This window comes from Tachypleus tridentatus, chromosome 5 (genome assembly GCF_004210375.1).
Source record: "Tachypleus tridentatus isolate NWPU-2018 chromosome 5, ASM421037v1, whole genome shotgun sequence".
NCBI classification, from domain to species: domain Eukaryota; kingdom Metazoa; phylum Arthropoda; class Merostomata; order Xiphosura; family Limulidae; genus Tachypleus; species Tachypleus tridentatus.
In genome coordinates, this window is record NC_134829.1 from 44,468,777 (window position 1) to 44,493,134 (window position 24,358).

At 33.5% G+C, this 24,358-nt stretch overlaps 2 protein-coding genes across 6 annotated transcripts in view; one reads left to right on the plus strand and one right to left on the minus strand.

The window, feature by feature from the left end:
* Positions 1-4,140, plus strand: part of LOC143251049 (sulfotransferase 1C2-like) — a 31,172-nt gene extending 27,032 nt beyond the window's left edge. For 2 of the 4 annotated variants that reach the window (XM_076502382.1, XM_076502383.1), the window contains exon 2: positions 3,061-4,140. In XM_076502382.1, coding sequence (XP_076358497.1) covers positions 3,061-4,034 — 974 coding nt within the window. In that variant the 3' untranslated portion in view covers positions 4,035-4,140. Of the gene's footprint in view, positions 1-1,438; positions 1,521-1,593; positions 1,604-3,060 lie in introns of those variants that run through there. The other 2 variants (XM_076502381.1, XM_076502384.1) reach the window with 2 other exon arrangements.
* Positions 4,141-5,090: 950 nt separating this feature from the next.
* Positions 5,091-24,358, minus strand: part of LOC143251047 (inosine-5'-monophosphate dehydrogenase 2-like) — a 38,065-nt gene continuing 18,797 nt past the window's right edge. For both annotated transcript variants that reach the window (XM_076502371.1, XM_076502372.1), the window contains 8 exons: positions 23,448-23,647; positions 20,345-20,435; positions 17,837-17,932; positions 17,294-17,437; positions 15,964-16,117; positions 15,277-15,420; positions 14,806-14,889; positions 5,091-7,064 (listed from right to left, as the gene is read on the minus strand). In XM_076502371.1, the coding sequence (XP_076358486.1) occupies positions 7,043-7,064; positions 14,806-14,889; positions 15,277-15,420; positions 15,964-16,117; positions 17,294-17,437; positions 17,837-17,932; positions 20,345-20,435; positions 23,448-23,647 (935 nt within the window). In that variant the 3' untranslated portion in view covers positions 5,091-7,042. The remainder of the gene's footprint in view (positions 7,065-14,805; positions 14,890-15,276; positions 15,421-15,963; positions 16,118-17,293; positions 17,438-17,836; positions 17,933-20,344; positions 20,436-23,447; positions 23,648-24,358) is intronic.

Below are 24,358 nucleotides of genomic sequence, written 5' to 3' on the forward strand. Positions count from 1 at the left end.
CATGTTGTCGTATAAGTCGAAGTCTTACGCAATTTGACAATAAGTCAATTGTTTTCCCAGCTTTTCAGAAATGTAATAAACACATACTAATCCAAATTTATGGTCGCAAAATAGCTGAATTACACCTAAAAGTTTGTACTCGTTGTCCTTGTGTTTCTGTCTCCGATTGTTCGTTCGTCTCGTAAAAAATATCACCAGAAGATCGGGCCGGGTTGGAGCATTATGACGTCAGGATAGAATAAAGGAAGAAGTAAAGAGAATATAATTGTGCTCTTTATTTTTGAGTCTAAAAATGGAATATTTGACAAAATTTGATAAGCTATTTATGAAAGGGGATAAAAACAAGTGTGCTCGGTCTCAAATGTGATTGAAGACCGGGCACCTTTGTATTTATCCCCTAAATAAATCTCAGCTTCAGATCTGTTTATATCATTACATAATCACAAGGGAATACACACATGCCCAAATACTCTTATTGGTAACATGTAATCTATGAACAGTGACATTGCTACAGTGGCATTCCTCTCAGATTTTTCCTTGGTATGATAAATTTCAAAACATGTATTCACACACAAAGGAGGTTTGTTCTTTTTTTACAGCAAGTTGTTTGAAACCAAAAAAATTATGGCTCAAAAAAGCTTCAGTGAGAAACACACTTATAAAAATATTATAAAACACATATGAATAATGCAATACTAATGCAAATAAAACTAAAACAAAGGAGACAATAACCCAAATATAACGTGTGAAAACAGAAGCCGAAAAAAAAAACCAGCCACGTCTCTGCACACAACTGTCACCACTTCGTTTTACTTATGTTTCTGTGGTATTATACTCTTATTTTTCTGTAGATGTGACTGAATGAAGCAGTAAAAGGTAAAACAAAACAGTTCCACTACTATAATTTCTTATACACAGCCACAACAGAAGAAATGATTGAAAAAATATTTCATCTTTGAGGTCAGACATTATAGCATACGATCGTCTCGTACCTGAAGTTTTATCAACATTTTGTACTGCTCTTTACAGTAATCTTTCGCAAATCAATGACTTCTTACTTCAGATACATAGTTTAGTAGTTTCTCGAAACTTTAGTCACTCACCGAGCCAAAGAAAACGTTTTTTTAACAATGCAGAGTAAAGTCTAACACGGCAGATGAGGACAATTACAAAAAAATCAACCAAAGTTGAGTGTGGCTGTGAAAGAGTTAAGGTCATGATAGCTAGGAGAAAAAAACTGTGTGGTGCCCCCTTCCCTTGGTGCCCTAAGCACGTGCTTATTTTGCTTAATGATTAATCTAGGGCTGCACAGGTTTACTTAATGGTGTGATAATCAGTTGTTTTGTTTCCAAGTTACCTTTGGACTTTCCGGAACTTGGACTTGTTATCATTCCCACAGGCGTCGCTAAGTTCTCGAAAAATTTAAGTATCAGATTTATATATGCGGGAATACCTTCGTCATTATGATGTTAATCATGGTTTTCTGTTTTTATTTGCCAAGATATTAACTGGGGATTCTGGTTGGCCTCGAAATTAAAAAAAAATTCTTATTTATTCTATATTTACGTCCATTACAACGTGGATAAAGCCAGTCGTAAATCTTGTATGTACTCGTATTTCTGTTGTTTACTTGTTTGTATTGGACTACAAAAATGGTAGTTTGGGTTGGTCGTGACCTAATGGTAGACGTAACGAAATCATGAAATATTTTTCAACAACTGCATATTGGCAACCGATTTGTTAATGACAGCAACTAAAGTTCCAGATATTTAATTATGTCGATGGTGGTAATTTAGTTGTTGTCAATATCAAATCACTTACTAACCTCCAGGAAAGTGAAAAATATTCCACAAACTTGGTACGTCCAATCCTAACTATAAAACAATTTCCATGAACTGTTATAGTGTGAATCAGATTAAGAAAGTGGATTATAACCATTAATAATTTTCATACGAGTCCTTTACAAACCGGATTTTACTGTAGAAATTAATAACATTATTTATTTCAATATTCATTTTAACACCGTCTATGTATGTATAATTGTCGTTGTCTAGTTTACGTAGTGAAACTAAGACTAATTTGGAATATTAAAGAAATTTTCTCTCATGATAAATGGAAATGGTTGTTTTCACAGAGAAACATTGATTTTTTTTGTTTACTGTTATTCTTCCTTTAATTATAGCGGGATTAACTTTAAAAAAATTCGGTGGAGTTATAAACTGGTTCAATACATCCAGAAATATTTTTCTCAGTCGGTGTTCAAACAACCCGAAAATTTATATTTTGAGATCCTATACTACCATATTAAAAGCAATCGAAATGAAAATTGACACAAACAGAAATTTTTATTTATTGACATAACGAAATTGGTTCTTTCTAGGGAGTTTAGAGCTCGCAAGAAAAGCAGAATTTTGAGTAAATTACTTTGTCTTGTATTAACCAATTTCCAAGGGACTTTGTTGAAATGTAATTTTCAATAGTTCCATACATATACATACAAACATTTGGAAAATCCATATTGTCATATTAAAACGGACAAAAGGTTAAATAAACACATAATTTTTGGGCTAATCACTTAGCCTTGTTTCGGTCAATTTACATGAAATTGGGTACAAAGGTACATTTTACTGGCTCCAAACGGAGATATAAAGTTTTAGAACTTTTATCTTTTGATCAGTTTTTCAGTGAAGAAAATACAACTTACATGAAATTTGGTACAAAGATACCTTTTTGCAGGTCCCAAGTATTAATGTAAACAGCTTTCGAGTTGTTGTTTTTTCTGCTTTTTACGATTTTTCTGGCGTAATAATTGTTCAACTGGGATTACGTGGCTATGTTGCATTCGCACATAAATATTAGCTTCTTTAATATTAATATCTACTTGTGCGTTGATGAGGAAATTCTTACTTTTTTTTAAAGAGAGGTACTTTATTTTTAAAATGTGTTGTTCTAAAATACTTAGATATACTATTTCAATCATTCTCTTACTGTAGTTCAACGTACTAAAATACGTGAATAGTTTTAATGCATAGTACAAACTGCATAGTTTTGTTACTCTAGGAAAGATGTTCCAAATCAAGAGGATGCCAGCTTACCACGACGTTGATGGTTTTAGAATACCACAATCAATGTCACCCAATTGTTTAAGGGGAACCATACGATATGAACCGAAAGATGACGACATATTTATTGTTACTTTTCCGAAATGCGGAACAACTTGGACCCAACACATTGTTTATAACATACTGAACAAAGGAGAGGAAATAAAAAATTTCAAAGAATTCAATATTCGTTGCCCTTTTATGGAATTTTTAGGACCTCAGTCAGCGGAAGACATGCCACGTCCCGGAGCCATCAAAACACACCTGCCATTTCATTTAAACCCTTACTCTCCTAAAGCGAAATACATCTATGTAGCTAGGAACCCTAAAGATTGTTGTGTTTCCTTTTACCATCACACTAAGATGCTCACAGAATATCAGTTTACAGATGGAACATTCGAGGATTTCTTCGAAATCTTCCTAAATGGAAAAACCGATTTTGGGGATTACTTCGACACTCTTTTATCGTGGTACAAGCATCGAAATGACCCTAATGTTTTGTTTCTCACTTATGAAAACATGAAATCTGATACTCGTGGCACGGTTTTCAAAATTGCCGAATTTTTGGGTGCGGGGTACGCATCCATGCTAAACTCCGACGAAACATTAGTTAAAAAGATTCTTTATCAAACAAGCGCAGAGTATATGATGAAGAATGTAAATGAACAGATACAAGAATTTGTAAACAACGAACATGATGACCAAGAAGATGTTCCAGAAGGAATTAAATACTGTAACGAATACATTAAGAAAAATAATATAAAACCCATGGATGACATTCAATTTGTAAGAAAGGCAGTCGTTGGCGACTGGAAGAATCACTTCACGCCAGCCCAATCTAGAAGATTGATGGAAAAATTTAAAGAAAGGACAAGGGAAACCGACATTCCACTTCTGTGGCCTGGTTTGTTTTCTGATGTAGAAATACAATGATGAATTTATAATACTTTTTTAAAACAAAAAAAAAGTCTTAATGTATGATGACCACACTTCGATCATAGATGTCTCGAATAAAGGAGTAAAAATTAATGTAACAAAACAGTTTGATTTTTTTACTCCTACATTGGTAATATCATGGAACTAGAAAACTGTATATTGTGGGAATCAAAATTATTCAATTTAAAACTTTTAACATTATCACCCATAACAAATCGTTAATACTAAAATGATGTTAGTCCACTGTATCACGATGGACTTGTAGTTTGGTTTATTCTGAATTTCTAGCAAAGCCACACGAGGGCTATCTGCGCTAGCCGTCATTAATTTAAGAGTGTAAGAGAAGAGGTAAGGTAACTAGTCATCACCACCTGCTGCCACCTCTTGGGCTAGTTTTTTACCAAAGAATAGTTGGACTGATTGATACATTAAATCGTCCCAAAGGCTCAAAAGGGTTAGAATGTTTTCTGTTACAATAATGATAAGTATCAGAAATATAACCAATTATATAAATCTAACAACAAATCTTTCATTAGTGTTCGCTTTTACTGTGTGTGTAAGTTGGAAGGTTCAGAATTTTCAGCAAAAACCTATTCCCAATTTTTAAATAATAGACTAGACTCCAGTTAGTCATTGGCAGATTTGAGCTTCCATCGTGAAATTGAATAGTGGTATCTAATCATCACTATTAATGGACCCACAATCCCAAATGATAGGTGCACTTTTACAGTCTGGGCATCCTAACCATTAGGCCTTATCTGGTCATACCTTGTAACAAGAACCTGCTCAATGATCCAGATTGAGTTTGTTCAGGAAATGATCAAAACCACAAAATACAACTAATTTAATAATAATTATATTCCGTATGACAGGAAATCATAACTTTTTTTTACTGTGTGAAAATTTTTAATTTTTATATCAGTGTCATGTGTTTAGTGAAATGACAACATTTTTCTGTAGAATCACCATTGTTTATTATTTTTATAAGCATGTGCATGCATGGAAACTTTGGCACTTAAAAAAATACATTTTGATATACAACACAGGACTCAATTGAGATGTTTAAACTCTGCTTTTAGTAAGGTTTTAATGAAAACAAATACAATAAAAGTTCCATAAAAAGAAGGTTATTTACAAAATTATCAAAGACTATTTTTATCTTTAAGTTGTTATAAAATGTTCTATGGCTATTTTTTTCCAATGATCAAAAACTTACAGTTGAAAACAAAAAATATGTCTGTTAACAAACCTCTAATCTAAAAGCTCCAATGAAAGGATAACACTCAAAAATCTTGTGGTACAACTATTGAATGTTTACTGGAAAATTACAGAGATATACTTTTACAAACTTTAAAATTAGACATTTAAAATGTTTTCCCACAGATCAAAAAAGGTCTTCAAACACACATAAAAGTCTTAATAGAGAATTTTTGTTCAAGAATGTAAATAAGTTGAAAAATAAAAAACACTTTAAATAAATATTTAATAGTTTGAACAGTATCTCATGAGTTTTTGTGATATATATGTTAACAGTTTTGATGACAAGATAGGCATTAGAAATAAAAATGTATCCCAGAATGGCTGGTATGGGTATTAACACAACTGATAAGGAGAGAACAATGTTTCAACCTTTTTAGGTCATCTTCAATTCTTAACCTGAAGATGACCTGAGAAGGTCAAAACATTGTTCTCTCCTTATCAGTAGTGTTAATACCCATACCAACTGTTGTGAGACACATATATGTAAACAGTGTTTACAAGAAGCTTTTGTTTCATTGTCCAGCTCAGTTAAAAAGTTCTCATATCTATCCAAAGGCTTTCTGGACAGTAACTTGCAGCAAATAAAAGATAAACCTGATGTGACACTTTTATATACTTTTAAATTCATTAATGGTAAATTTAGAAGAATAAGGAAAAAAATAACATTCTCACATGTTTTTAATTACAGAATTATATACGTGTAAGGAGCTAGCTTAGTCTAGTGTAATGCACTTTGTTACCAACAGAGGTTTATCAGAATGTCTATAACCACTGTATATATATTTTATCATGTGAGAAGCCAGCTTAGTCTAGTCTAATGCACTTTGTTACCAACAGAGGTTTATCAGAATGTCTATAACCACTGTGTATATATTTTATCATGTGAGAAGCCAGCTTAGTCTAGTGTAATGCACTTTGTTACCAACAGAGGTTTATCAGAATGTCTATAACCACTGTGTATATATTTTATCATGTGAGAAGCCAGCTTAGTCTAGTCTAATGTACTTTGCAACTAAGAGTTGTTCCTTAAACACAAAACTGCACAAGAGGCTGTCTGCTGTCTTGTACACATCATGGAAAATTGAACTCTGAATTTTAATGTTTGAAGTCCATAAATCTGCTATTAGTAGAGTTAGAGTTTTGGTAACCATTTTGTATATATTTTATCATGCAGTGAATTTAATGCAACTTGCAAAAATATTATTAAAAATAAACAGGTAATGGTGAATCATCCTTTATTGATATATTATTCCAAGTGAATAATGTCTTATATTCAGTCAAATAAAATATCCTTTAATTGGACTTGACTATATTAAAAAGTTCTAAAAAAGTGACATATACAACACCTTATTAAAAAAAAAACAAGGCTTTATAATATATATTTACTTTAGCCTCAGCAAATAATGCAAGTAAAAAACAGTGATCTCAAGTATGTAACTTTCAACTAATTAACACTACATTACCTAATAGTTCATTAAAATAAACTACTCAAGCTAATTGTTTAAGAAGAACAGATTATAGTGTAATAACCTTGGCATAATAAATGAAGAAAAGAAATAGATACCTAGATATAAAGATTCCAGTAGTAACAAAAACAAATCCACATGTTAGTATTTTATTTCTCTAAAGCTTGGAATGTTATGGACTGCTTTCCACACAGTTGCTTCTTCAACATAAGCAGCAGGCACCAAGACATACAACTAAACTACATATACTGTTTATGATTCTTCTTATCGTGTGATTCTTTAAAATAGCTTCTTTTCAAACCTATATTGTCAAAAACATTTATCAATGAAATATAAAAATTATATATTCAAAACCTTTAAAACAGTATCATGGTTTTAATGTGATAATTTTTCATCAAGAGGATAATACTTTAAATGCACATTTTTACCAAATATCTGATCACAGTCTAGTTCTAAATACACATTTCTCTCTATTAGTTCACTGTTGTTGTGTACTGAAACTGTTTCTTTGTTTCATAAACTATCAAACAAAGAGTATATTAAATAACTGTTCTTATTTCAGATTCATTTTTATTGACCTTAAAGTTATGTACACAAATGAGACTAAATTATCCCAACTAATTCACCTAATCAGGATATCTCATAATTAAAACAAAGACCTTGCTGGTTATCCTGCAGTTAAGGAACATTGTATTGGAACTGTATTTGGATTTATGTCATTCAAAAAAAAAAAAGAATTGTCAAGTGCTGCAACCCCCCCTCCAGAAAATTAAAATTGAAAATTACAACTAATATAAGACTCTTTTCTTCATGATTAACCTGTGCTTGTGTAATTACTGAACCAGTTTAACATAAACCTTCCAGGTGATCACCAGCAGCACCATCCAAAGAGCTAAATGTGAATTGGGGTTCCGTCCACAAAGATTACATTTACAAGAATACAAATACAGACAACATATTTTAGATGGGAGCCTGAGAAAAGTTTAGGATCCGGGCTACAGCCCATTTAGCCTATGTCTTAAGACAGCACTGTCTTCCACCAATATCAATGCATGTGTTACATACACATCCTAGTAGAAAGTAACATGAAATAAATTAAACTTATTACTTATATTGCTAGATTCACTATGACCCTGTTCCCTGCTAGTACAGAGGTAAGTCAATGGATTTACAACACTAAAATCAGGGGTTTGATTCCCCTCAGTGGACTCAGCACATACCCCAATGTGGCTTTATTATAACACATACATAATGACCCACCTTGTATAATAAAGAGAGACAAAATACAATGAGGAACATAAGGTGCAACATTCTAGTTATAGAATCAAACTCTCTATAAATCTAACTAAATAATCACATGATTATATATCATGGCCAAGATGAGTTTTAATATCAAGAATTAGAAACCAGTTCACATTCAGCTGGTTTATCATGATGTTTATTTCATACCTATCTCAAGTTCCCACTTCTATTAACCTAAGTAACATTGTTTGTGAGCCTAACAGCCAACCTTCCTGTGCATGTGTCAATATTACTGACAACAAGACATACAAAACATTGGGAATTCAAAAACCTGCAAATATAGATAAAAAGAATAAAGAAACAAAGCTGGAGATACTGTATACATTATTTACTAAAATACAAGCCTATATTTGGTTGGTTGACTTAGTGTTTTACGGCACAAAGCAGCTAGTCTATATGCACCAAACGTCCAGTAAAAAGGTAAAAGTAAATTCAGCAAAATTCATAAAAGGAAATTAGGGTAAAACAAAACAAAGTTAAAAAATAGCATAAAAGAATGTTTATATCTAGTCTACAACGTCAAGAGAAAAACTACAGTAATTTAAGTTGTAAAGGGCTTTCTGTAGCGTGACTGTAATAATCATAACTCGCCAGGAAGACCAACAGGTAAGTACAAAAACCATCATCAGGCACCTGAAGTTGGCCTTTCCAGTCCTGGTTTTGAATTACTTAATGTTATGGTCAGTTTCTAATTTCAAATTGAACTAGATGAACTGTGATTTTTAAAAGGGAACCATATTAAAAAACTTAAATGGCATTAAAAAGATAATTAACCTTTAAAATACTAAAAACATTACCAAGGTGGGCAGTGTCACCATCACCAATAACACTGTCTAACATTATGGACAAACCTTGGCACAGAACGTTTAAAATGGTGCTGTCGTTGTAAATCATAACGATGACAAGAAAGTAAAATGTGGGTTATTGTGATCTGAGTGTTACACAGACTACACACTGGTGCATCAGTTCCAGATAAAAGAAAACAATGAGTTAAAAAACTGTGACCAATGCGTAGTCTCGTTAGAACAACTTTCTCTTTCTGATTCTTATGGAAACAAGATGACCAAACTCCAATAAAATGGTTTTATTTGGAAAAGCTTGTTTTCGCGTTACTCACACTAGGTCGACTGCCAACTGGCATGAAGCCGAGTCTTGAATACAGGACCATAGTCCATGTATGGAACAGACACAGCAGTGACAGTGCCAGACCAGATAGACTTAGCTGCAATATCGGCGAGCTCGTTCCCATGAATACAAACGTGGCCTTGGTATCCAGAAAAAATTGGATAGAAGTAGATGTTAAAGAGAAATGGTCCACTTGGTTTTGAATGTTGGCGAGAACAGGGTGTGAACCAATGTGAAGCGATTCCAGGGCCAGTAGAGAACTAAGCTAGTCAGTATAAATTGTGCAGTTTGAGTGCTGCATAGCTTTTATGTGATCCAAGGCAAGAGAAATTGCACACAGTTCAGCAGTGAACACAGAAGCTGTAAAGGGGATTCTGCATGCAACAATCAAAATACAACAAACCATGGCAGAGCCCACATGGTCACCTGATTTTTGAACCATCTGTATAAATAGGAATGGAAGGATGGTTCAAAAGATATTCAGCAAATAACAGACAGTATTTCCAATCAGGAGTGTCCATATAACTTAAAAATAGATAACATTTGGGGGACTGAAATCCCACAGTGGGGTGGGCTGACCAGTGGATACAGTAATGTTATCCAAGGACAGACCCAATTCATCTAACTGCACCTAGATATGAAGGCCAATAGGTGCAATGGCAGACAGTCTGGTCTGAAAAAGCATGGGCCATTGAGGAAGGAAAACACAACCAAAGGTGGGATGCTTTGGTAAGGAAAAAAGTTTTGAAGCAAATAGTAAAGACAGTTGCAAACGGTGGAGGTGCAAAGAAGGTTCACAAGACTATGTATAAGCTCTGAACTGGGGAAGTGCAGAAAGCCCCAGTGCAGGGCCAAAGTGCTTGATGATGAATAGGGTCTAGCATCTTTAAGGCCAATGGTCTGGTAGAGCCATAGACTAGTAATCCATAGTCGAATTTCGATCCAATAAAAGCACGATATATCTTTGGCATAGAACATTGATCCACTCCCTAAATGGTGGTAGAGAGAACACGGAGAATGTTCAGTGTTCTTGTACCTTTGACCCGTAATTGCTGGATGTGTGGTATAAAAGTTAGCTTACAATCAATGATAAGCCCCAAGAACTTTGTCTCAGAGACCACAGGCAGCACAACTTCACCAATACAGAGTTCAGGATCAGGATGAATACCCAATTGGTAGCAAAAGTGCATGCAAACGGTTCTAGAGAGAGAGAAGGTAAAGCTGTTTGTTGTGGTCCACTTCAGTAAACAATTGAAGGCAGTCTGTAGCTGCCGCTCAACATACCTCATGATCGACGACTGACATGAGACATGAAAGTCATCGATGTAGAACCCGTTTGCAACAGTGACAGGGAGTTAATTGTTCAGTGATGGCATTAATTTTTATACTGAAAGTAACACTCAGAACACAGCCCTGAAGGACTCCAAGTTCCTGTAGAAAAGAACGGGAAAGTGTTGAACCCACATGAACTTGGAATCTCCTGTCCATTAAAAAATTTTAATAAAAATGGGCAAATGGCCACGTAACCCATATATTTGGAGGTCTTACAAAATGCCATACCTCCACGTTGTATCATAAGCCTTCTTAATGTCAAAGAATATTGACACAAGATGTTGTCATTTGAGAAAGGCTTCTCTGATTGACTGTTTCAAGTCGAATCATCAAGTCCATGGTGAAGCACTGTCATCGGAACCCACACTGGGTGGGCGAGAGGAGGTTGTTTGATTCGAGAAACCAAACAAGATGAGCATTAACCATCCTCTCTAAGGTCTTACAGAGACAGCTCGTCAAAGCATTTGGTATTTTGAAGGAATCTTAAGATCCTTCCCAGGCTTGGAGAAAGGCAAGACAATAGCCTGGCACCAGCCATCAGGAAAAACATTCTCCTGCCAGATCTGGTTAAAAACAACCAGAAGGATAGCAAGAGAAGCAGGAGATAGATGACACAGCAGCTCATAGTGTATATAATCAGGTCCAACCAATGTACTGCCATACCGATGAAGGGCTAGTTTGAGTTTCAGGGTAAAGGGACGATTATAGTCAGAGACAATCAGCTCAAAAGGAAAGAGGTGATTGCTCTGCCTGAGTCTTGACGGCAAAGAAGATGGAAGAAGAAACAGAAGTGCTAGACATCCAGCAAAAGCTTTCACCTAGAGTATCGGCAATGCTCTGGGTATCAGTTACTTCCTGGCCATCAGAGAGTAAGATCGAGAGGGGGGCAGAATTATATTGATCACTGACCTATCAAATCTTGTCCCAAATGACTTTGGAACTGATAGTAGAGGATATGCTGGTTGTGAAGTTAATCCAAGATTCCTTCTGGCTTTGACATCTCATCCATCGTTCAAGTGCACAAACCTGCTGGAAAGCGATGAGGTTTGGGAGTGTGGGATATCTACGGAAAGTATCCCAGACTCGTTTTTGAGCTTTCCGTGCTATGTGGCAGGCAGGATTCCACAATGGACAAGGATATAATGGAAAATGTGTCGTGGTTTTAGGAATACATTGAGCAGCTGCTTGTATAATACAGTCAGTTACTGTTGCCACACAGTCGTCTATTGATGGCTTACAGACAATGGCAGGATCAAGTTCTGCGAGAGCAGTGAAAGAAGACCAGTTTGCCCGATCCATCTTCCACTGGGGTATGTGGGTCAGGTGGCCTTGACCACAACCAATCTCTCTCAAGATTATAGGAAAATGATCACTGCCTCATGGATTACTGTCAACCTTCCATGAAAAATGGGAAAATAATGAAGGGTAGCAAATTGAGAGATCAATAGTGGTAAAGGACTGACTACACACATGAAAATAAGTTGAAGAACCAGCATTGAAAAGAGAAAGGTTGTGATCAGAGAGCACAAGCTCTCCAGAGCAACCCCTCCTATCAATACCAGCACTTCCCCAGAGGGAATGATGTCCATTAAAGTGTCCCAGGATAAAAAAGGGAGACAGAAACTGTTCAATGAGAGCCTCAAGGTCTGATTGATCATATGTCACTCCAGGGGAAAGATAGAGAGAACATACATTGATGGTATGACTCAAGAAAACACGGCTACAGCCTCCAAGGGTGTGTCGAGTGGCAAAGAAGGGTGAGCACATGCTGATCAACCACGAGTGCCACCCATCAATGCACTCATCCATCACACAGCCTGTCATTTCTGTATAAAGAAAATCACTGAAAGGTGACTGTATCGGCAGGTTTCAGAAATGTTTCCTGTAAGGAGAGACAAACAGGATGGTAGGAAGCAATCAGTGTTTTGATATCATCCAGATTAGAACGTAAACCTCGACAGTTCCATTGTATCAAGATGGCCAATTTTAATGACGGATAAATGAAGTGGCTGGAGAACCCTTCTGTTTATGACCATGTCTTTTTTCCTTACTGTCCTTAATCAGAGGAGGTCTATTGACCTCCATGGATCCTGCCCTGGGCCGATTGGGTAGGTCTTTGTTGTTGGAAGTGGATTCCAGTGACTGAGGATGCAAACGAATGATTGTTTTGCATCTTGGGGTGGCAGAAAAAGATGTATCAGAAGAAATGCCTGTATTTCAAACTGAAGGATGTGGATCTTAAGGTTTGTTGGAATGTATGGGAGGAACAGAGATGGGTGTAGAAGTCGATTCATCAATCTTTTTTAACCATGGAGGTCAAAAGACTTTTCATTTGTTTTGAAAACAATCCTCTTGGAGGCACAAAAAGATCTGTCTGCACTCCCACTATAGTTGTGGAACAAAGTGCAGCAGCATATGTCTGAGATGGAGTGGTGGACAGCAATTTCCGAGCCTCAGGATAAGTAATGTTATGAATCGTTTTCAAATGCTGCACCTCTTTTTCTTCCAACCATTTAGGGCAAGAATTAAAGTAGGACAGGTGAGAGCAATTGCAACTGATGCAATGAGGGTCCGTTTCATACTCGTAGGCATCATGGTCCTTGCCATTGCAACAAGCACTCGTCAAGGAACCACGACATGACATCTTCGAGTGACCAAACTGTTGAAACTGGAAACATCAGAGAGGGTTTGGAATGTATGGTCATACTCTGCAATTAAAATAACCTGCCTTAATGGTGGCAGGCAGACATGGTGACATAAATGTCAGAATGAGGACATTGGTCGCCACCATAATTCCATCTTTATGAGTGGAGATACGCCTCACTGCAGAAACTCCTTGGATGGAGAAACCAGCGAAAATCTCCAACTCTGGGATGTTCTTTAAATCCCTCTCAACAATAACTCCTCATGATGGATTCAAAGTAGCATGAGGTGTAACCTCTATAGGTATATCCCCAATTGCCTTTGAATGCAACAGGAGTTCACTGTGTTGAGATGTGGATGCTTCCACTAATATGTCACCAGATCAAAGCTTTTTTACTTACTTTGGAGAGCCAGCAAGTCCCTCTAGTCTCTTCTGAGTGAAAAATGGAGACATTTGTCCTAAAGGTTTGTTTGAAAGTGAGTGCAATATAAGAAAATGAGGCACATCAGATGGTACAGATGGTGAGGATTGCTGGTCAGAATCTTCAAGACATGGTCGTTTACTTATAGACTGTTTTATCACTACTTTATTAAAAATTTTTAATTGGAGTATCCATAATAAAAAAGAAATATTTTGGTGCCACTGACCTCACCCACAGTGGAGCCCTACGAGGGGACACACTACAATGTCAAACAAGAACACTGCAGCAACACTAGGGTTTCATGAGCACTATACTCAAACCCCAGCATCAGATACAATGTCCACAAAACCAGTTGAGAACATCCAACACTGGTACTTGGTTGATCCTAGCCTGAGTGGACCAGCCGACTGACCCAAGTGGGGCCACCCCAAGGCCGTCCATCTACAGGAATTCAAGGCCAAAGTGGTGTGTTAGGATTGAACCCTTCAACCACCAGGATTCTCTCCTCCCCTTCACAGGTTGCCACACACAGCAAACACGTGGGTGGATGTTTAGATCCCAGAGGAGGTAAACTGAAAGAACAGAACTCTCCCTAGGAGGTCACCTCACCACGTACAGGAATCCACACCGAGTGGTCTATATTTGGACTGCACCACATGTCATAATTTTCCACGTATGTAGTCTTTAGTGTTGCAAAGGAAGACTAAGTTGTTTTGGGAACAATTTTTCTTCCTAATGTGGTTTTTGTGTGCTTTCAATTTATATCTCTTTGAAAACTGGTCAATTCCTATTATGAACTACTATTGTGATTCATGATTTAACCCACTTGTAAAAACAACAATGGTACAAACATAATTACTGACATCTTGATTCTCTTTATGTCTTCTTTTGGCTCCACACTGTTACCAAAAATTATATTTGGTGGAGACAAAATGTGGATTTGTAGTTTGAGTTAATTATGTCCACAGTATATTCAGTCTTGTTTAACTTTTCTATTTGCAGCTTTTTTAAAATATTAATTTCTAACATTATTTTTAAAAACAAAACAATAAAAAAACTTAGAAATTGTTTGAACTGTCACAATAACTGAACACATGTATAATGAATGATTTAAAATTATATTTCTACGATTTCTGTCACTACTGACTGATATTGTGTAACATGATACAGATTATACATTTTAAAGATGTTAGGTTTTCAACCTTAATAATAACTTACGAATGCAGTCCATGGACTCCACCTTCAATCTGAGCTGAAAGTGTTCTTTTCTCAAACTTCAGTTCACCAGAGTACATCATAGCTCTGAAAAGAAAAAAAATATTTATCTTGAACAAACATTTTTATTAGCTGTTGAATACAGAAGGATTTGGGTAAAAAATATTTTTAAAACAAATAACTATTTATTCATAAGCTGTACAAAGATCAAGAGAGTCTCTTTAAGAACAAAATATATTACACCAAAATGATTTTACAATGAACATTTTATCAGAAAATAAAACTAAAGTGTAAACAACCTTGTTAAAAGTGACATTTCTAACAACTGTAAGAAACCTTCAAAAGGCCAAAAACAATATACGATTTTTACATTAATGCAACTTTCAACTATTGTACACAGCATTGTAGGGCTCAAGAAAAATCATACAAAATTACAACTACTACAAAACATACATAAGAAAAACTTAAACAAACCTCAGAGCAGTGAGACTTTTGGATCCAATATCTTGACAACCATACTTAATGCCAGTGATCAAATATGGTACAAAACGATGCACAGAACCTTTGTCAACTATGTTACCTGAAACGCCCTGAGCTACCCGAATTTTGTCATCTTCACTGAAATTATAGAATAAACACAATTTTTGAAACATTAACAAAGATGGTAGTAACAGAAGTTTATCAAGAAAATAATTTAAACAATTTTGTACATTTTTGTGAAATTTACAACAGTTAATTTATTAATTTACTGTTTTATGCTTAAAACTTGTTGTTTTTATTAACACGTACTTGATCAAACATGCAAGAAACCATTTTCACAGACACTGAAGTCTGTAATGTTTAATTAGAAGAACTTATTTAACTTCGAAAACAAAAAACTTGTAATAAAGTGTCCTATAACACTAAGAAGTCCCTGAAACAATTACAAAAAATAAACTGGTGATAAACAATTACAAAAAATAAACTAATCATATACAACAGAAGGAAATATGTAGTTAAAATATTGATGAACCTAATATCTGGCAGCAATTTCTTTTAGATACTAATAAAAATTACTACACACCAAAAAGGTATATTTTGATATAACCTCAATGTAGTTAGTTCTTTCACAGTATTTATACCAGTATGAAACATGTACTACAGAATATTCATGAATGTTACCTCTGGAAATATCTATGGCGACTACCACTTCCTTCCCGAGATTCCATTGCATCAAGAGATCCCATTCCTCGATACTTTTTCAGTCTGACTCCATCAGAGAAAAAGTATTCACCAGGTGATTCATTTGTTCCAGCCAGAAGAGAACCCATCATAACTGTAAAATAACAAATTTTTAACTCAGTATTTGAGTAGTTTATTTACAAATTATTTTTAATTCTTTCCCACCACGTTACTGGTCTTCTGGTTCTTCAACATAATTTATAAATTTTTAACTTGTTGGTAAGTGTATGTAAGACAAACTGATGATGAAAAGTAGTTAGTTCACTGAACTTACTTAACATTGTATTGTATTGAATAATTTTGTTTGTTTTTGTTGCAATGTTCAGTGTAAATAAATAACTAGAAACACTTGGGTGAAATTCCTCACACTCTATGTACAGAGAACATCAGCAGTAATTAGTGAGATCACTTGTAATATTTCTGGTATTTTTATCTAACACTTTGTGTTTAAAATGTTTTCGGGAACTTTGAAATGATAAACAAGCAAATGGAAAAAAAACAAAATTGTATAAATTTATAGTTTGTAAAACTATATATTTTCACTTAAAATGAATAATGTGGTAATCTATTTTTGAAAACAGTTTTGTACAATACAAGTTATAAAAAAATCAATAGCACACACATATAAAAGTCAAAGGTATTTTTTGTTGAAATTTAGTAGTTTTTTAAATTTAAGAGACAGTTTGAAAGAATGTTTTTCATATTTTCTTTAACATCCTCTTATAAAACTAAACACAATTCAAATATATGAAATGCACACAAAAAATTATTTCCTGTCTGCAAAACATGTGCACTACCAATTCCACTTTTAATATTAGATACATTTGTCCATCACTGAGAAGGATTGTTTGTTTGTTTGCTTTGGAATTTCGCACAAAGCTACTCAAAGGCTATCTGTGCTAGCCGTCCCTAATTTAGCAGTGTAAGACTAGAGGGAAGGCAGCTAGTCATCACCACCCACCGCCAACTCTTGGGCTACTCTTTTAGCAACAAATAGTGGGATTGACTGTCACTTTATAACGCCCCCACGGCTGAAAGGGCGAGCATGTTTGGCTCGACGGGGATCTGAACCCGCGACCATCGGATTACGAGTTGCACGCCTTAACACGCTTGGCTATGCCAGGCCATATCCCTGAGAAGGAAGTCCAGTATTAAAAGTACTCTTCCTTTTTAGCTCAGCACTATTATGATGCAAAAAAATTTACTACAAGTTCTTCTTTCTTATAAAATATTACATTAGATGTTTTCCACTGACTAAATATCTCATTACCTGTAGAAGCTCCCAGACTCAATGATTTGATGATATGTCCAACTGAACGGATTCCACCATCTGCAATTACGGGTACTCCATATCGTCGACTGTAGTCTGCAACTTTGTACACTGCTGTGGCTTGAGGACGTCCAACTGCCATGACTTAAAATTAAAGTGATCAGAATTAGGATAAAAACATACAATTAAAGAACTGAAATTTGGTGATAGTTGGCTTTATAACACTATTAACTTTATGCTATGTCAGTAAACTATCTCTGAAAGATACACTTTAGTTGATTTCTAAGTTATGTTTCATAAAGAGCTGCAACAAACAACCAATAACGCAGCTCGATTATGTTCACGTTTTGTTTTATAGAATTTTATTTCTAGATAAGTAATTTTGGCACATACATCATGTATGTCAGACATTAATAACTCTTGTTTTGTATTCGACTTGAAAGTCACAAAAAGTGTTTAACAGTGTTTCTCTTAAGCGTGCAAGTTTGCCAATTTTAAGGGTCAGTACTAGCTCACCATAATTGTACTGTTTCATTGTCTTACCTTCTTGTGTAATACATATAGATCCAGAACCCATTCCAACTCTCAATCCATCCACTCCTGCATCAATCAAGTTCTTTGCTTGCTGACAGGTAACAACTACAGTTGATAAGATAAGAAAGTTTATATTACGAAGTAAAAATAACTAACAAAATTCATAACCAAATCAACAGTGCATTCTTATTTTCAAATAAATAAAAAATAAAAATAATTCACATATTTTGAATTATCAGTTTTGAAATATAGCAATAATGTTCCATATTGTAAAGTTATTTCATTTCTACAGCTGGTTAAAAACAAAGCATGATGCAACGTTTCATAAAAGCAAATTAATAGATTTTATGTTTTAAAATGATTGTAAAGAAAAATAGTAGTTTATATAATTCATACTTTAAAAAAGGATTTTTAAAAATCAGAATTTCCAAATCAAACCTAACAACTCAAAAAGAACTACTTCCATTCCAGTACCACAAAAACATTAATTCTTTTAAGTCTTTCAGATAAGTAAGATCACTAGAAAACACTGTGACAAATCACAACAAAATACTATAACAAATCAGTTTTCTGCAAGATACTATAAACACTTTAACATAGTAGTATAAAATAACATTTATGTTTAATGACTAAACGAATAAAAAAAATATTATCACACTCTTGAAATAAAATATGACAACAAGGAAACTTGTTCCAATTATTTACTTTATCCTCTTCAGTCATACACGGTCTTCTGAGAAAACAACGTGATTCACTATTTGTGCTATATTACAGGTAGCAACAAAATATCTCTTAAAAATGACTTGCACTGATTTATACAATTCAGGTTTTGTTACAACACTTCCATCTCCTTCACTGAAATCTTGACGAAAACACGTTCACCTGCTTCTAATTATAGTTCAAATAAAAACAAGGAAAAGCAAAGAGGAAATCCATTGCTTTCAATTAGCATCTTTATAGAGTACAAGCTGCAACCAGCAAAACATTTGTTATATCATGCCCTTTGCTCCAATTTTTCTCATTCTCTCATTGTCATACATGGCATTTAAGACTTAAGTTGCACTTTCTTGCATGCATTATGTGTTAGGTCAGTATTTCCTGATCTATTTGAAAAACTTTAACACAGTCAAACTCCTGCAGATTTAACTTTATTTACCAAACATAAATATAAATATGGTAATGCTACTTATAATAGCGTGCAGAGTACAAAAAAGTTGTGAACATTCCGTATATGATATGGTTTTACAACTTGAAAAAGGAAACTCATAAAAACATTCAAAACATGTAATAAAGAAAAAGTAGCTGAAAGGTATTTATAATAATTTACGAAATGAATCAATGACAAATTATTGCAAAGTAAGTTAAACAAAATTCTAATGACACTCTTAAGTGAACATGCAGAAATGTCTGAATGTGTGTTCACAAAGTGGTAAGTACATTCATTTTGAAAATGCTGAGCATGTGTACTTTAGACTTAAATAACTTAAGAAAGACAACAGAAATTGTATGTAGTGTAACATTCGTTTATCTGTGTGAAATACTTTGCAAATGAAAAAAACTAAAGTTGAAATCGAAACCAGTCAACACACAATGATAATGGCATTGTGCCACCTTATACCATAAGTGTTGCACTAAACATCATGACTAGACAAAAAGTAGGCTGAATGGAAAAGCTAATATGAAACCTGTAATCTTTGGACAGAGGCCTTTCTAATGATACAAGATTTGTAGCAGTTGAATGATGCATTTGTAAGAAAAGTTTCAGAGTAACATCTTAAAAGTGTTTAAATTCTATCAACAGATGCAAATATCCCATAATGACATTATGTAGATGATATCTCTTTCTGGTCAAATAACAAAATTGATTTTTTCAAACCTTTAAAACTCAAGAATAATAGAACATACACAGACATTAAAAACACTGATATGAATAATGTAATATTTCTCCACACAAAAAATCTGACACCCTATGAAGAGAAAATCAACCAAACTAATATATAAAACAGAATTAAATATAACAAAAAATGATTAAAACCTGTACTATTATAAATGTACCTAACTTTAACACCTCTAAAAGTCACCATTTCTAACCCCATGTGTCTTCAAGGGAATTTCACAATCAGGTATCAGGTGTCATGTGGGCACATTTCTCAGAAAGCTGTGCAGAACCTTAGGAGGATGTAAGAAAGTGTCGAAAATAGTTTTCTAGCCTTTAAATTAATAATTTGTTCTAAAAATATGTTTTATTTTTAGATTCATTTAACCATAACAACTTACTCTAAAATACTAGTGCAGGTTTTTGTTTGTTATCAGATTACTACAAAACACTTTAGCACGCCACTGTTCATTGGAGGATTACTAAAAACACAAACAGGTTATTTTTTTGCCATAAAGTCACTGTTTACTGTCAGATTACTGCAAGACACTTAATACTAACAGTAGCCATTAATAAAGTCATATTAAATAGAATAAGATGATGTACTATATGAAATAATATGTATATCACTGTCTTCTTACCATTTCCTCCAATCACTTGTAAATCAGGATACTTTTTTTTGATATAGCGAATCATTTCTATCTGATAAATGGAGTTTCCCTGAGAAGAATCCTGTAAAGATTGTACATTTAGTTTTCCAAATCAGCTATTAACAATTTCTTTCCTTCATGAATTTAAACTACAGTTATATTGTACAAATATATTATTATTATTATTATTATTATATTTACCCAGTTTCATGTAAACATCTAAACTGAAAACACAAAAGCAATTACCTGACAATTCTTAAACTTAAGTTACAGTGTTTCAGATCCATTAATTAACCCTTTGACAAAGAGCTAAGTATAATATGCACAAATATGTCTACACATTTGCACACATTAAGTATTTGCGCTATAACCTTTGATACAGCATGTGTACCTTCAGAAACGTTTGTAAACTTTTATTAAGGATTACAATTATTTTGTACACAAACATTTTAATGAAATATTTTTACTAAAGATTTGTTTGGAAAAATAGGGCCTGTTTTATTACTAGTCTGAGTGTAAGGTGATTTCATAATACGATTAAAAGAAAAACTATTTTCTTTTAAAAAAGAAAATTGTATTTTTTTAAAAAATACAAATATTTGTGTAATCTCTAAAGCCTCCTAAATACATTTCAAACATTTGATTTTCAGTAAGAATTTATATTTTGTTATTTTCTATATTCTAACTATGCGAGATCTGACACTTAACCAACTTTACAACCATCATAAAAAAAAGGAAATAATTATAAATTATGGTTTTTTAGTGCTAGAAATATTACATATTACAACATGAAAATATGAATGTTCAGTCTAAGAAGTTTAAGTCTCACAACACTATATTTACATATTATATATTTTTATTATACTGACTTTCCAGTAATGCCGACCTAAAATTACATAACTTGCATTGAAGCAATACACTCTCAGGTCATAAATCCAGTAATATAAAACTGACCTTTAGTCTTCCTTATCATGGCTGTGCTTTAGTAGACTAGTATTTTGCAATATACAGTCACATTTCAATTGTTATACATTATATATACTTGTACATAGATAATTACTACTTAGAAATAAATTATTAAACTTATTTTTCTTGAAATAAATAAGAATAAATTAAGAAGTAAAGCAAGAAATCATATCTTGTCACTATGACCTTCGTACTTGTTTGTTGCTGGACATAGGTTGCTAAGCCTTTTAAAATTTCACACGTGGAGGATATTAAAATAAAATATTTTTAGGTTTTATATATGCAGTTGAATAATCAAAAATCATAAACAAGTACACTGACACCACAGAATTCCACTGTAATTTATTAAGCTTAGTAACTAAGATTTATTTAAATTTTAAAAAATATGAAACTTCCAGCAGACTAAAGACAAAATGTACTTCCTTGGAAACTTGGATTGAAAGAATGCAGTAGTTTTTTTCGGAGTCACTGGGGACTTTCTAAGCTGTTGGTTGGTTATTCACACATCATATACTGTAGTAAGAGTACATAAGGGACCATACAAAAAATGGAAAGAGTTGAAAGGGGACATTGTGTTTGATTCAGTACATAAGCCATATCTCAGGAAAATAAAAAGATACAAGGTTCTTATTTTATATTCCAGCTATATTACAATAATATTGGTAATTTAAGTTTCTAATTTGTACAAAACTATAGACTTAGTATTTTGACATCACAAACATATAATTTAAACAGTTTTGTGTTCAAACATACCAAGTAACTAAAATTTATATTTGGATGTGCTCTTTTAATATTTACTTTTAAATTGAGAAATTAACTTGTATATAACAAAGTTTGAATTGCAATCTACAATTTAATTCCAAACATATTCACATAAATTCATAAAGTAGTAATTTAATAAAAGTTTGAATGCAAGTCAACAAATAAGATGACATGACCTCTGAACCCTGACCTGTTGTAAAAGGATTAATTCAAAATTCTGCTAAGTTACATAAACATTTTGACATTACTGCCTTACCAATGGATGCTGCTGGAAAATGAAACCAAGAAATAATTTTTTAACTTGCATAAAAATTTAGTTTGGAATTTATAAGTCTGGATCCTCACATATAACTCACATCTAAAACTTGCATTAAAAATTACAAAAAAAGACAAAGATTACAGCAAAACTAGGTTTTCTTATTATTATTATTTTCTGCTTATTTGCTTAGTTTAGTGTGCACATATTTCTGACTTGTTACTCTCTAAAATAGTCTTTTTCATTTATACATGTTTCTAGGTACAAGTTCAGGAATTTCAAACTCAGTTTCATCTACTTTAAAACACGTTTATATATCAGATAAAATATTCATGCATTATTTACTGACAAACTAAGATAAAATTGTGTCTGTCTGCTAATTAAAAACACTATGTTAACCCCAAGTAAAAGTCTTGGGTCACTAGACTTTTAACCAATGTTACTGGTTATCCCCCAAAAGAGGTCAATAAGAAATATGGGATCATTCTTAAAAACATTTCTTTATTACTTTTAATATGTCTCATGCAACTATCTTAATGATTCAGTAAGTAAATCAATTTATTATAGACATACATTACCATTGTTTACTCCCTCAAACAAATAGACTTGAATCAGTGTGAAAAAGAATTAATAAAACCGACAACATGACAGATTTAATCATTCCCAGGAGTTTATAACTATTACCCATCAGGGTCTATCATTAGAGTTACTTTTAACTCCTTAAATCTGAATGGGTATTACTAGCATCCATCCAAAAATCTTAACTTACCCATCAGATGGTAACAGCATCAGACAACATTTGTTTAAAAATTAATCCAAACCATGTTACTATCCATCTTTTATCAATAGACTGGATTTTTTTTTTTAAATCAGGTATGGTGATAATTATTAGGACATCATGCAAATAATTCCAGCAGAACATGTAATAAAACAAGGTTTAAAAAAGTCCAAGCAATTTAGTTAAACACCCATCATCCTCTTTTACTGTCTAACCACACCTGCTACCACTTACATCTACACCTCTCTCATATTTATGTATAATGGAAATACAACGTAAAATGTTTGAAATATTTTTTCACACTGACACAATATAAACTTACATAAACTCACCAAGATTATGACATCTACTCCTGACTGAATCAGCTTTTCTAAGCGTTCTTTATCAGCATCCTGAGTACCAACAGCTGCTCCAACTAGAAGCTGTTTATTTGCATCTTTTGATGCTAATGGAAAACTACGACTCTTTTTCAAGTCAGTACGAGCAATGATTGATTCTAATTCTCCATTATCATTCACAATTGGAAGTTTTCCTACAGAAAATAAAAACTTTTTTCAAAATTGTATACATTGTTTTACAAATTTTTCTGGTTAAAAGTCTTACATATCATTAACATTCATAGTGTATCAAACAGAACTATCAGCTTAAACTTAAGACACACTTAGAATCATAAATCTCAGTATGAAAGAAACAAACAAAATAATCTAATGTCTAATAACTATTAAAAACGTATGTTCATTCTGATTTAACAAATGAAAGTTTTAAACAAGTACAAAAGTTTATAAATATTAAGAAATGCCATATTCTACACAGGTTATAAGGTGTGCTAATAATACATAATCAGACATGGCCTACTAGTTAGCTTGGTAACCTGTGGATCAGAAAATCCAATGTTTGAGCTATGATACATCATTGAACAAACACTTAACTTTTAGTTATAGGAGTGTCATGGCTCTGACAATCAATCCTATTATTTGGTTAAAACTTAAGAATAACCATGGAAGCAGTGATTGCTGTTAACCAGTTATTCTCCATCTAGTAGTCCTAAATCAGTGATTTCTATACCTGTACTTTAAAAAAACACTTTGACATAGCCCTTTAAACCTATAGTTTTTTTCTTTTAAAACGAAAATTATTGTATATCACAATATGTTAAAATTGCAGAACAGAGGCATGTCACAGAATCAGCATTACCTAAGGCTATATAAAAAAAGCACAAAATGTTTTCTTATTAAAAGACATC